Below are 14,294 nucleotides of genomic sequence, written 5' to 3' on the forward strand. Positions count from 1 at the left end.
TCTCATGGTTTGTGAGTTCGAGCCCCGCATCAGGTGCTGTGTTGACAGCTCAGAGCCTGGAACCTGCTTCGGATTCTGTTGTCTCCCTCCCTCTCCCGCTGTCTCTCATAAATAAATAAATAAATGTTAAAAAACAAAAACAAAAACAAAAACAACAACCAGAGATTTCACACAAAAACCCAGTTTTAGGGTTTCTCTTGGGAAAAAAACCATCTATCTCAGAACACTGGACCCACATGCCTGTAGGCAACAATCTGCTAGAGCTGAACAGCTGCTCCTTTCAGTTACACCACGGACAATAATTTGCCACATTTCTTATTATTCTCCGTTGTCTTATATATCCAAGGCCAATTTCATTCATTTGCTTTACTTTTCTGGCCTTCCTAGACATGTGAGTCTGCAAGCCCTATCTAGACTTTCCTGTCTCCCATCAAAGCTTACTTTGTTCCAAGTCCCTCACAAGTATTTCAAAGCAATAGCTAGGCAAGCTGATCAACTGTATTTTTACATGTGCTTTCTGGAGATAGTATCTTCACAAAAAGGATGACTGTGCACATGGAAATTACAGGCACCACGGGATTAGTCAGGATGGCAGCTGTTCATTCTACTTTTTCTGCTATCCTGGCGTAACTATACCTCACAGTCTTAAAGCAAACCAAAGGAATTGGTTCTCTGTAGAACAATGAATACCGGCCTATGTGTGAAACCTACGTAACTAGTACTTTTATAGATCACCCTGGTTCCAAACGACCAAAAGCTATGGGCTGTTCTGACTCCCCGTTTCCTCGGAGGCTTCAGGATATCCGGCCTGACGGCATTTCCCCATACCTGCTTTCGGGGCTCGCTTTGCGCTGGGCAGGCGCGCCCAAGAAGCGCGCGCATCCAGCATGAGCTCATTTCTCAGGGGCGTTTCCAGGAGGCCCGGCCTGGCTGCGCACACCAGGCGCGGTCGGCCTCTCTATCAACGGCCCCCGCAGCTGAGCAGGGCGCGAGCGCCCAGAAGCGCTGCCTCTCTGAAAGCTTTGTTACTATTTTAGCGACTGAGAGTTCGCACCCGGCCGGGTAGGCGTCCTAGTTCCGTCTGGCCCTTTCGGGGAAGACGCTGATTCTCGGCACGCGCTATCCCGGGCGGAGGGGAGGCTCGGGCGCGATTTAGCCGCGCCGGGGAGAGAACCTCTTCGTGGGTGGGGAGAGCCCCTAAATTCCCTGTTCGCTTGAGCGCTCCGAGACCAGCGCCGCTGACCGCAGCAGTTTCGGACCGGCTGCGCAGTGCCCGCGCTCCTGATCTGCGGTTTCCACAACGGCTGAGAGCAGCCGCAGGCAAGCCCGTCACAAGGTCCGCCACGACCCTAGTCGAGCTTCCCTCCGCTCCTGGGACCGCCGCCGGAGGCGGAAGGCCAATCACAGTGCATCTAGGTCTTGCGATTGGACGGCAGTGAGTGCCGATTGGCTGCCGCTACGGGTTTCGGCCTCCCTCCTTTTCCCTTTTGCCCCCACTCCAGCTACAAGGGTTCAGGCCAATGAGAAGGCGCTTTATAGATGCCCTCCCTTTTCTTTCTTCTTCTCTCCACCCTGGAGAGGGAGGAGACATTCTGACTGGCCAGACTGTCCTCGGAAGCCCCCCTCGCTTCGCCAATCACCGAGGGAGGTGCACTCCCAGCGGAGTTTTCGGCCAATTACAAAGCGGCCGCGGCGCCCGACCGTGCTGTTTCACCAGTGACTCCGGGTTTCACCGTCCTTAACTCTTCAAGCTTTTTCGTGAGGGCCGGCGATTTTGATTGGCCACTGGTGCCATTGTCGAATTTCTGTTCTAGCCAGCCACTGAACGAGGAGAACCCACCTTTTCGTTCGGCTATTTTCGGCATTTTCCGCTTTTTGGGCGTGGATTTCCAGCGACACTTCCTAATTGGTTCCTCAGGTCGATCGGCTTTTTCCGGGAGGAGCCACAAACAATCGACGTCCGTGATTGGCTCCGCTCGGGCTTCGGCACCGTAGCCTAAGTGGGCGGGAGCGGGGCTCGGCCGGCGATTCCCAGACGCCTGTTACGCGGGTGGCGGGGCGCTGGGCGGTGTAAGGCTGGGTGGGGGAGGAAGGAGGCGGAGGACGAGTAGGAGGGGGGAGGGGGAGTGGGGAAGAGCTAGGCGGCTGCGCAGACGGCGCTCCTCACACAGAACAGCCCCCGACCCGGGCGAATGCAGGATTGTGCTGCTGCTGCCGCTGCCGCCGCCGCCGCCCGGGCCGAGTGACAAAGGAAGGAAGGAAGCGAGGAGGAGCCGGCCCCGCAGCCGCTGACAGGGTTCCGGGCTGGGGGCAAAGCGCGGACACTTCCTGAGCCGGCACCGACCAGAGGCGAGGGGCGGGAGGGCGGCCGCACTGGTGCCGCGGACGGGGGAGGGGGCCCCGAGGGACGGAATTGGTTGCCGGGTTCCCATGTCCCCGGCGTATGGGGAGCAGTCGAGGATCCGCTGCCTGGGGTCTGAAGGGAGCTGCCTCCGCCACCGCCGCCGCCATGGCCGCTGGATCCAGCCGCCGCCTGCAGCTGCTCCTGGCGCAATGAGAAGAGGAGCCGCCGCCACCGCCCGCCTCTGACTGACTCGAGACTCCGCCGCCCTCCAGTTCGCCGGGCCCCCGCCGTCAGCCCGCCGGATCCCGCCGCTGCCGGAGCCGCAGCGTTTCCCGTCGCATCTCCGAGCCACCCCCCTCCCTCTCCCTCCTTCCCATCCCCCCTTCTTTTCAAGCGTGAGACTCGTGATCCTTCCGCCGCTTCCCTTCTTCATTGACTCGGAAAAAAAATCCCCGAGGAAATTATAATATTCAAAGTACTTATTTTCAATCAAGTATTTGCCCCCGTTTCACGTGATATATATTTTTTAAGATTATCCCCTCCCTTTTTCCCCTCCAAGGAAAGGGAGGGGAAAGAACTGTATTTTTTTCCCAGTCCCAAATCATCTATATGTTAAATATCCATACTGATTTGTCTTGAAGGAGAAACATCGCTTGTTTTTTTATAGCTGTACAAAAGGAGTGAAAAGCCGAGAGGAAGAAGTCTATTTTTTTTTCCTTCTTGTGGAAGAACTTAATGCTGCATTTATCATTAACCTAACACCCCAACATAAAACAAAAGGAAGAAAAGGAGGAAGGAAGGAAAAGAGGGTGATTCGGGAAGAGAGTGATCATGTCAGGGCGGCCCAGAACCACCTCCTTTGCGGAGAGCTGCAAGCCAGTGCAGCAGCCTTCAGCTTTTGGCAGCATGAAAGTTAGCAGTGAGTATTGATTTTATTTTACACCCCTTCTTCACCTCATCCTTAAGATAAAAAACCTTTAATAACCAGGATCTTAAAATATCAGACCTCCTGATATAATAATCAGAGGTAATGGAAAAGGGCAAAAACCTATCTTCAGTCAAGGATAAGGCTGCTCCCTCTTTCTCCTCCCTTACCCCCTCCCCTGGTCTCATTAACCTTGAATTGAGAGAATATGCTTTTTATTTGGATGGTTTAGTTTGAAACATGTTTTCTTTTCTTATACTTTTTGTGCTGCTGGTAGTCCGCTTTATCAAGTGCTTGAGTATTTCCATGTTAAAGTAGTGATGAGTGTTTACTTGCTCATCTTTTTGAATAAAGAGAAGGACAAGACTTGATTCCATTCATTTTGTACATTTGCGGAGTATATGTCTTTTGGAAAGAGGCATATATCTTAGTTAGCTCAGGTCTTAGGTGTTACCATAGTTTTGTATACTTCCTAGAAACACTAAATGTCACAGTCTCCTAACAATTGTTTCTTGCCTGTGTGACTACAAAGTGTTTGTTCTTAATCCAGAGATGAACTTAATTCAGTTACCATTCAGGTTTGTAGGCGAGCATGGAGTTCTCCCTTTAGAAAAGGTCCGTAGGAGCTGGTAGAGACTTAGTAGCAGTAGTATCTCTTCAGGCATTGTTTTAAATTGAATACGTGATTTAATGTTTTTTTAACCTTCTCGTTTTGACATTACCAGTTTACCACTATGTAATTTACATTTAATCAAAAGGTAACTTGGAAGTAGGTCCAGGTTTTGATTGAGGTTTATATTGTCATGTTGCCAAATACTACGTTGAATGTTAATTGTCACTGACTCATCAAGTTCAGTTTTGGGGTGTCATTGCATTCAACCCTTGTTAAATGAGCTAGAAGTCAGGGGTCCCTTCTAGGACGATTTAAAATACCTTTGCACTGGTTTCCTGTCACATTTAGATAAAACTATGGGTTTAGTTATGAGAATATGGATTTAGACTTTTTTGTCATGGGTTTTGCTGAAGGCTGTGGTCCTGGATATAATAGAGATATTTGAGCTTGTGTTCAGGGTTGTTTCCGGACTGTACTTTTGTCCTAGATTTGTGCTAAAAAGTCTATGTTCTTGAGGTGTTTGGTGTAGTAAGTTCCAGTGTTCCAGGATGTGGAACCATATTTAGTGATAGCTTATTTAAACCATACTTCCAGAATTTGACAAAAATATCTACATTGTTTCCTTATTCCTCAAGAAGGGGACAAGATGAGGGCAAAGAAAACCCATTTTGTTGCCTAGAAGGAGAGAACTGAAGAACTGAGATTTTTAAAAAATCTGTAAATGCTCCTATGTGAAATTTATTATATCCTTAAGGAACATAAAATTATCACTTTTAATTGAACTCAGGGTTTCAATTCATGTTGGCTTTTGGACTTGCCTGAACCAGGGTAGTCTAAGGTAGTAGCTGAATGGCAGATTATTTTTAAAAGTTATTTATCTATTATTTATTTACTTTTGTGACTAGTGCAGAATGCAGGGTGTGTGAGGAGGGGAGCTGATGATGCATTTTTTCAGGGAAGAATCAAGCTTTCTAAGCACTTCATGGGGTCATTTGAAAGGAATATTTTAAAATTCTGGGGTAATTTTCAGCTATGATGAGGCAGATCTTATAATAGCTACTTAAGAGCCTCTTGTGATACTGGAGTGTTTGTATGTTTTTCATCTTGGTAGTGTAGTTTAAAATCCACTGAAAATCAGTTTTAGGTAATTATTTTATTAGATCAATTTCAGAGCTCAAAATAGAATAGCTTATAATGTTAAATTTTTGGACTTTTCATTTTGTTTTCGGGATTTTCTTCGAAAATGACTCCTTAATTCTTGGTAGCGTGGATGTTGACGGAGGATGGAGTAACTCTTGTAAAGTGTGTAGGTTAAAGTGTTTAATTTTCTATTACCATATAGTTTAACTTAACATTTAAAAACTTGGAGTTCAATGTGTTTTTGACCACTTGACTTTAAGGACAGTTTAGAAGAAAGGGGAATCATTAAACATTTGTTAGTGCTACTGTTCTAAGGAACCCCTGTTCAAAAGAGAGATGCATAAAGAAATTGAAGTCCTTGGATTCAAAAGCTTATCGTTTAGTTGTAGAGGCAGTTTATGGGAAAAAGTAGGAAAACAATAGCATGGTGACTGCAAGATTATGAATACAAATAGAATGCTTTGTTCAGAGGGATGAAGACTACAACGGTGAGGCATCTTGGTTGGAGAGGAAAGACTTCCTGCAGAGATGGGTTTTAAGACAGGTGTTAAAGGAGGCAGTCACTTGAATTTATAGAGAAACATAAAGGATTCTAGGTGGAAGGAATGGGCAGAGGCGCAGAGATGGTATTTTTTTGTATGGTAGGTAGATAATTTTTGTACTTAAAAAGCAAGTTGGTAAATCTGAATTAAAGGGTCTTAAATGGGAAAATAAGAACAGATAGAATTTGGGAAATGTGTTTTTGATAGCTGATGGAGGACAGAGGGGGCCTGTAAGAGTTTGGTTGAGGTTCAAGAGAGTTTAGGATTGTTAGAGTTAGGTTGTTGAACAAGATATTTGAAGATGATTTGGGCAGCTGAATTAATGGCTTACAGTAGTCATTGGAGCCCTTTTAGGGAGATAGTAGGGGATGTTGTGAATCATGAGAAAATATAAAATAAAATGTGAAAATGGTATGAAAATAACACATTTGAGAGGTGGTGTGAATGAGGAACTAGCAGGACTTTGGATTGGATCAAAGGGGAATATTTGGGAAGGAGTCAGGAGTTAAAAATAAATTCTGATGTTGTTGGTCTGGAAGACTTGACCTGCTAAGTTATATTGCCGATTGTAATGGGAAAGTTGAGAAAGTGCCTTGATGAGAGGGTAGATGAGTTCACTTTTTAATAATTTAATGTACAGTAGGTTCCCTTGAAGGTCAGACAGCATTTGGTTACTGGCAATGATATTTAACTTTACAGCCTATTAATTGCACAGTTTCTAACTTTTCTTCCCCTAAAAATGTTGGATTTATTTTTTAGAGCAATAAACTAAGGGTTTTAATTTAAATGCTTTCCATTGAAGTCTTAAAAAAGAAAGTAATTTTTTATGTAGATTCAAAAGCCTCACACTTGACCCTAGTTATAATAGTTCCATGGTAATTTGTTGGAAAACAATGGAAATATTTTTTGGACTAAACTGTGACGTAAAAATAGGTATTTTAACTAGCCTTTATTTTAGTCTTTGGAACATGCTTAAAACCTGTTTTTCATAAATAATGATTATTCTTAGGTAAACCTTGCATTTAAAATAATGATAATAATAGTAATAATAGCAGCCTTTACTTGGTTTGTGAAGGCTTCAGTAGAAATTAAAAGTTGACTTTACAACAAAATGCTTTTTGCCTTTTTGGTTGAGTTAAGCCTGCATCCTAAGTTTGAATCATGTATTTAAATTGTGTATTTGAAATATTGCTTTTTACTTACTATGGTGAAACCAGTGTTTCTTTTTTGTTCACATACAGACTCAAGTGTTACTAAGTAAACGTTAATAGCTATACAATTCCTTCTGTAGAATTACGTGATATTTTATTCAAAAAAGAGAAGGAAAGGGACTATCTGTGGTGGTTTTATTTAAAATATTAGTAACAAATGCTTTTGGTATACTCTTGGCACAAATTTAACTAATTGGGTAGGCTTAATGCTTAAGTATAACATTTGGAAAGAGGAAAATACATGAGTATCTCTTAATTAGGTCAGGTTTTTTTTTTTTTTTTTAGTCAAAGAATAATTAATAGAAGTTGTATATTGTGCAGTATTTAGTCGTATAGTATTAAAACCAAAGATTACGTGGCAACCTAGAGTTACTGTATTCCCAAGGGAGTGTAATCTTGTGACATTTAAAAATTAGGTTATCAGAATTAGGCAATTTCTAAATCATCCATGTTTACGTGGAAGAGAGCTTGTGTATGAGACTGAAAGCTAGAACTTTACTTTCATTAAATTTTCATTCCTTTCCGAACCAGATCTTTCCAGAGTTTTTCAAACACTAAGACTTTCATCTAAGAATTGCATGCTCTCTTGATGCATGCATCTGTAGAATGCTATTGTGAAATGACTATAAGGCACAGATACTAGGACCAAACTTCAAGGGAACCAAGAGATTCACACATCAATTAATGGCTGATTGTGAATGACATTGAGAAAATGAGGTGACATTCATATCACTGGTATAGTTCATAGAAAATCAGTTCTTGCACCCTGTGCTGTCTGCTCCTTGTTTTGGACTTAAGTTGCAGATGTGAGATACTGTTTTGGAGAAACAGCAAGGCTGGGGAAGCTTGGTGTCAGCAGCAGATTCTGAGACTGCACGTGCTGTGTTTTTGTGTGTAAAGAGAATGCTGTGAAACAGGCATATGCTGACCCTGATGCTACTATTTCATACTTTATAATAAGACTCATGGGATTGTGAGATAGGGATGGGGTCAGGCAGGCTATAAGTCTGCTGTCTCTTTTGATACTCCACCCTACAATGGAGAATGGACGGACAGAGCACGCGTGTGTGCTGGAGTACATGCTGGTATTAACAGGACCAACCTGATTTCCCAGATCCTCTTCTACTAAGAGCATAATCACCATAAGTAAATGAATTTGTTGAAACGTTTAGCCTCGTTTTCTAGCAATTTTTGGATGGGGGAGTGTGGTTCAAAGGGAATTTTGAATGATTTAAAGGATAGTATTTTTATGGTTTACTGGGTTTAAAGTAGAGGTTACAGTCTTTGCTCCTATTTTGGATTGTACAAATCTTCCTTGGTTATAAGAATTGCCTTTGAAATTGGTTGAATGTAATATAGAAATGTATATTCATATAAAGACCTGTGTGAATAGTACAAAGAAAAACTGACAGTAGAGTTAAAGGAGCAGTTTGCTTTTCCAAAAGTTTCTTACCATTAAATTGATTTTAAGAAGGGACATTTGTTGTTTTAAAAAATGAGTTAATACACAGTACATAATAGGCATTCTGTAAATTATTTCAATATATATTTTTGTCTGTAATGTACTTCTTCTGGTATAAAAAAATATAAAGATAAAACTTTGTAGATTTGGGTTTTTAGTTTACAGTCCCCCTTCCCACTCTTGTTTATGTTTTGGTGAGAAAGGTCTACTTTCAAAGGGTGTGCAAGTTAAAACTTTGTAAATAGTTGAGTCTTACATTTTCTTACCGAATAGTTTTCTTAGAAGCGTTTTGGTTTGATCAGATTGAGGTAATGATGTATTTTGTTGTTTTGTAGTTAATTCTGCCAAATCAACTTTTCCTTTTGTCTCCAGGGTACCATAGCCAACAGTGGCACAAAAGATGAACCCTTAATATGTTCCCTTGTCAACATATTCTGGGGTTGTTAATTTCTTGATTATCCTTTGAATTAATAATAAAAAGTAAACATTTCTGATTGAAAAGGAACTGTTTTTCTAGAAACTTGTATTTTAGATGGTGATGAAATTTAAATGCACTTATAGGCCCTAAAGTCAGAGAGGTAGGTAGGCAGGCAGGCAAAAATATTAGTAACACTGGTATAGAGCACTAGTGTTTTATCATTAGTGTTTTATCATTAATTATGTCATGTGAAATCCTTGGCTTTTAAAGCTAAAAATAAATAGGTTGCTTTAATAGAAAGTGGCCATGAATAATAATGTGATTGACATGTGATGTGCCTATTGAATGTTTACTATGTTCTAAATAAGCATTCTGCCAAATTCTTTATATGCAATATTTTCATCTTTTTAAACATTTTTATTCATTTTTGAGAGACAGAGATAGACAGGGCGTGAGCAGGGGAGGGGCAGAGAGAGAGGGAGACACAGAATTTGAAGCAGGCTCCAGGCCCTGAGCTGTCAGCACAGAGCCTTATGTGGGGCTCAAACCCACGAACCATGAGATCATGGCCTGAGCTGAAGTCAGATGCTTATCTGACTGAGCCACCAATGTGCTCCTATGCAGTATTTCATTGTAATCATTACAGCAACTCTACAAAGTAACTAATACTGTTATCCCTACTTAATAGGTTAGGTAAATGAAATTTAGAGAAGTGAAGCAATTTACCCAAGATGACTTGGGCAAAAAGTTGCTTTGCTAGAATTTAAACCCAGGCATCCTGATTCTAGAGCTGTTGCTCTCTATTGTATATGTTTCAGAGAATTGTATTGCTGTTGCCTGTTACTCAGATTCCAGAGATAAGCTAGAGTGCCTTTTGCTTGTAGGATAGTCTTTCATTGATAGTTTAGCAGTGTATGTATAAGACTTTCATGATTAGTACTGCTTTTGAATTAGTTTCAGGGCGTGCCTGGTAGCAAATACAGTACTTAAATATTTATAGTTATATTCAAAAAATGCTTAAAAAATGTTTTTAAGATTCCAGGAAAACTTTTTAAGACAAACATGAAAATGGAGATATTCGGGCTAATGCCAGCCAAAAGTATTGATTTTTTTTTTTAATGTTCAGAGAACTGTTTTTTATTGAGAAGTACTGATTGTTCGTAGGTAAATCTGGTGTATTTATATTTCCAGGTAATATTGGAATGTGATTCTCAATTATCCATTCTTAAGGATTATTTCTTTCTCTCTTTCTGTAGGGTGTGAAGTGTTGTAAGTGTTCTCTTCCTCCTTTTAATAGTTGGCAGCAAACTTCATGAAAATGTGTGTGTGTGTGTGTGTGTATATGTATTTGATTTTATGTGTATACAACCAGTTAAGTGTTTATTGGACATTAGTTACGTTATAACTGTGAAGCTATCTTCTAGTTAAGGCACTGCATACAGTTACTTAAGCTTTCTTATGAATTATGATTAGCTGTTAGAGAGTAACTTTACTAACACAGTTAAGACCTATTAATGAGAATTGAAAAGGTCACTATCTTAATTGTGGATCTGAAGAAAAAGGACAATCATGGCAAAGTACTTTTTTCTCTTTTGGAAGTCTAAGAAATTCTTACAGGCTTAATTGGCTAACATAACTAAAAAGGTTGGGTGTTTTAGATTTCTTTCCAAGGAAGGTTAACCTATCTCTTAAAATGTGACTCCTTCTACTTCCCCTTATTCCATAAAGTCAGTTAATTCTTTTTAATTGATTAACCACTTTCTTCATGACTTGTGTTGAAGTTACTGAGCTGAGTCAAATTGCTACTTCTAGATTTTTAAGTCTATAGAGGCAGCATCTGAAGAATTTGAGATGCTGGAGTTATGCCTGGCTTCAGACTGCCAGTGTTGCAGGTGCATTAGCTGTCCGATCGGAATTTCAGTTTTCACATTCTGTTCATTAAACTCTGAAGGGAAGGGGGAAGCTTTGAGTTGGTAGGGTTTCAATAATAGTTTGTAATTATATGTATATATATGTGTGTTTCATATTTATGTAATAAATAGTAATAACCACTTAATTGCATGCCATATGATGGACAATTACGTGCTTGTCTTATTTACATATTTTGCTTTAAAAGTTAGAATTTACTCATATAATTCAAAATTTTCAAGATTTTCGGTGATGTCTTTGCCTTACTCCTGCTTTTTAACTACCAGTTCCCTTTCCTGGGGACTGTCAACATTCCAGTTTCTTAAGTATCCTTCTGTAGATATTTTGATTCTTTACTGGTTATTTCTATTATGGAATTATACTTTGTGTATATACACCTAAATGAACACAGGCTTTACCATAAGAATGTTAGAATTAAAATAAAATTTAAATCAATGATTCTAGAAAATTGCTGTTGTTTTCCATCCTAGTAGGTTACTAAACCCTTATTTTTTCCAAACGTGAGTTAGATGGGGAGTAAGTGGAAAGATGAGAGAGTGCTTCTCTTGGCAATAAGAGGTAAAATGCTAATAGTCATAACCAGTGAACACTATCACATTTAAAATATTTCCTACTCTTGTTGTATTTGAGAAATGATTTGTAGTGTCAAGTAGGTATTATCTTTTTTGCTGGAAGTAGTTTGTCATGGTAAAGAAAAACACAAAGGAACATTTACTTTTTCCTTTAACTTTCCATTTTTCTAACATCGTAGGTGAGAAAAACCTGTTCTCTTGAGAGATCAGAGGCGCAGAGTGCGTCAGTGTCAATGAAGCCTGTGCCTTTTACCTCTTTAAGAGCGCACGGTTTCATTCTGCTTCTAAACCAAGCACTCCTTAGTCTGTTTTTAAAAATTTTTAATTTTTATAAAATAATATATTCATATGATCCAAAGAAATCAAATCATGCAGAAAGTCTTATTATGGAAGTCAGTCTTCTCTTTCTCATTTCTGTTTCTCACAGGCAACCTTAAAACTGTGATGGCTGTTTTCCCGTATAAGTTTCTGTTGTATTTTTAATTAGCATACTTTTGGCTATTAAAATTACTTTTTGATATTGTTATTTTCTCATTATTTGGATATTATTTATTCTCATCCTAACCGCCCTTTTGCTATCATGGTAATATAGTTATACCATTATTTTCAGTTAAATAATTATTTAAATTATTACTCAAATGGTTAATACTCAGTATCTAGACACTAAGCAGTATTCTTAGCAGGAGCAAGTAGTGTACAATGATCACATAAGCCTTTTAAAAATGATTTCATTGAGACATAATTCACATACCATAAAATTCATTCATTTAAAATGCACAGTGGTTTTTAGTATGTCCATAGAGTTGTGAAACTATCACCACAATTTAATTTTAGCACGCTTTTGTCACCCGAAAAAGAAACCCAGTACCCATTAGTAATCATTGCCCAGATTCTCCTTCCTCCCATCTCTTACCTACTTTCTGTCTCTATGGATTTGCCTATTCTCATTTCATATGAATGGTATATAGTATGTGACTTTTTATGACTGGCTTCTTTTACTTCATATAATGTCTTCTAGGTTCATCTGTGTTCTAGCATTTATCAGTACTTCATTCCTTTTTATTTTTGAATAATATTCCATTGTATGGAAATGCCATCATTTGTTTATCCATTCATCAACTGATGGGCATTTGTATTGTTAACCTACTTTTTGGCTAGTATAATACTTCTGTGAACATTTGTGAACAAGTTTTTGTGTGGATATATATTTTTGTATCTTTTGGGTATATACCTACGAGTGGAATTGCTAGGTTGTATGGTAACTGGTAACTAATATTTTAAGGAACTATCAAATTGTTTCCAAAGTGGCAATCACATTCCATTCACTTTTATTTTTTTTCTTTTACAGTTCATTGTTGCCATATTATTTTTCTTGCCCTGTTTGCAATGATCATAATTTTGCTTCTGGCCCCCAACCCCCCCTTCAAACTTTATCAGGCATTCTCTAGATTCTGCCCCACCGTCTGTTATTTTCCTGGAATGTCTTTTCCTAGAGTCCTCATCTTATTGCTGACGTCAAGCTTGGTTGTTCTCCGGGTCCTGCTATGCAGCTGTCATTCTGACGTCATTACTCTTCAGGGTCCACTCTTGTATTTCCCTGCATTCCATTTCTTTGTATTGCTGAATACTCCTTTAACAGTCTCTGACGTCAGCCAGCAGTGCCTCCAAAATTAACTGCTTGGTAAATGTATCCAGAAAAGTTGTTAGTTGGTTGTTTTTTTACACATTTGCTCCAAAACAGTAGTTAGGCGGACATACTTTTCTGCTATGTGTCTCATCTTTTTAGTATCTAAACACTGAGGCATAGATGTTGGGCGGTTACCTTCTATCATTATGATCAAGTGATTGCCATGCCGACATAAAGCAATAACCTAAAGCCAAGTACAGACTAATTCAAGAACTAATGTTAAGCAATTGTTTAAACCAGAGCTTTTCAATAGAAATATAATGCAAGCCACAAATGTGTCACATATGTAATATAAAATTTTCTAGGAGCCACATTAAAAAGAGTAAATAGATATAGGTGAATTTAATTTTAATATTGTTAAATAACCCAGTATATCAAAAATATTATCTCAATATGTAATCAATATAAAATTTACTAATAAGATACGTTACATTCTTTTTCTTTTTCTTTTTTTTTTTTTCTTGGTGCTGAATCTTCACAGCCTAGTGGGTATTTTATACTTATAGCACATCCTAATTTGAAGTAACCATATTTTGTGCTCAGTAGCCACATGTTGCTACTGGTTATTGTATTGGACAATGTAGCTTTAGAGTTTTGTCCAAGAATTATGTTATTGTGTAACACTGTTGTCAATCTGTTTAATCATATAGTCTGTTCATTTTCAAGGAACAGATAAGATGTATGTGGTTTAAGAACACTTCATTGATTTGTCTTATTGCTTTGTTTTGTTTTTAGTCATGTCTTCAGTTAATTTTGAAATTTTATACCACATTAAAAGAGGTTGAGACATTTATGTTCTTCAGAAAGGTGCTTACTATCGGAGGCAATGAGTTTTTCCCCATATTTTAGCACAGCTGTTAAATTGTATATGGAAATTCTTACTGGTATGTTTGTTAAATATTTTCATTGCCATGATTGTCCCTGGTCCCAATGGAATCTTATTAGTGTAAATCTTCTTTGTCATACATTCTCTCTCCTTGCTGTTTCAGAGACCTACTCAGCTTTCAGGGTTTCAGATGCCACCCCAACCACTTACTCTTCCATGCCTTACCCCCCACAAGGCATGGAATTCGCTTGCATGTAACTCCTGTAGCACTCTCTGTCACCCTTCTTACATTCTGCCTTGCGTTCTGGGTAACTTGTTTTGTCTCACCCTAGGGGATTTTAAGTTCCGGTACAGTAAAAGGAGCATTTTATTTACCTTTGTATTTACTGTAATGTGGAGCACAGTGCCTTTTAAATTGGGTCACTTAATATATGTTTGAGTTGAAGGCAATTTATCATGGTAGTTACGTGTATACCATATATGGTAGTTACATGGTATAGAGTATCCAGGTCACCAAACTATCACTGATATTTATAGAAACATTAAAGTTTTGATATAAGAAATTAATTTATAAAGTCAAATAGGAATTTTTGTTTAAAAATGAAGGCGTAATACCAGGGAAAGG

The 14,294-nt window shown here is 39.2% G+C and overlaps 2 protein-coding genes across 4 annotated transcripts in view; one reads left to right on the forward strand and one right to left on the reverse strand.

Moving 5' to 3' along the window:
• LOC125174488 (uncharacterized) overlaps positions 1-2,777 on the reverse strand; it is a 56,291-nt gene extending 53,514 nt beyond the window's left edge. The window contains exon 1 of the mRNA XM_047874011.1: positions 1,841-2,777. Within this exon, the coding sequence (XP_047729967.1) occupies positions 2,043-2,777 (735 nt within the window). The 3' untranslated portion in view covers positions 1,841-2,042. The remainder of the gene's footprint in view (positions 1-1,840) is intronic.
• GSK3B (glycogen synthase kinase 3 beta) overlaps positions 2,602-14,294 on the forward strand; it is a 195,190-nt gene continuing 183,497 nt past the window's right edge. For all 3 annotated transcript variants that reach the window (XM_047874647.1, XM_047874645.1, XM_047874646.1), the window contains exon 1: positions 2,602-3,263. In XM_047874647.1, coding sequence (XP_047730603.1) covers positions 3,176-3,263 — 88 coding nt within the window. In that variant the 5' untranslated portion in view covers positions 2,602-3,175. The remainder of the gene's footprint in view (positions 3,264-14,294) is intronic.

Source organism: Prionailurus viverrinus, chromosome C2 (assembly GCF_022837055.1).
Source record: "Prionailurus viverrinus isolate Anna chromosome C2, UM_Priviv_1.0, whole genome shotgun sequence".
In the NCBI taxonomy this organism is placed as follows: domain Eukaryota; kingdom Metazoa; phylum Chordata; class Mammalia; order Carnivora; family Felidae; genus Prionailurus; species Prionailurus viverrinus.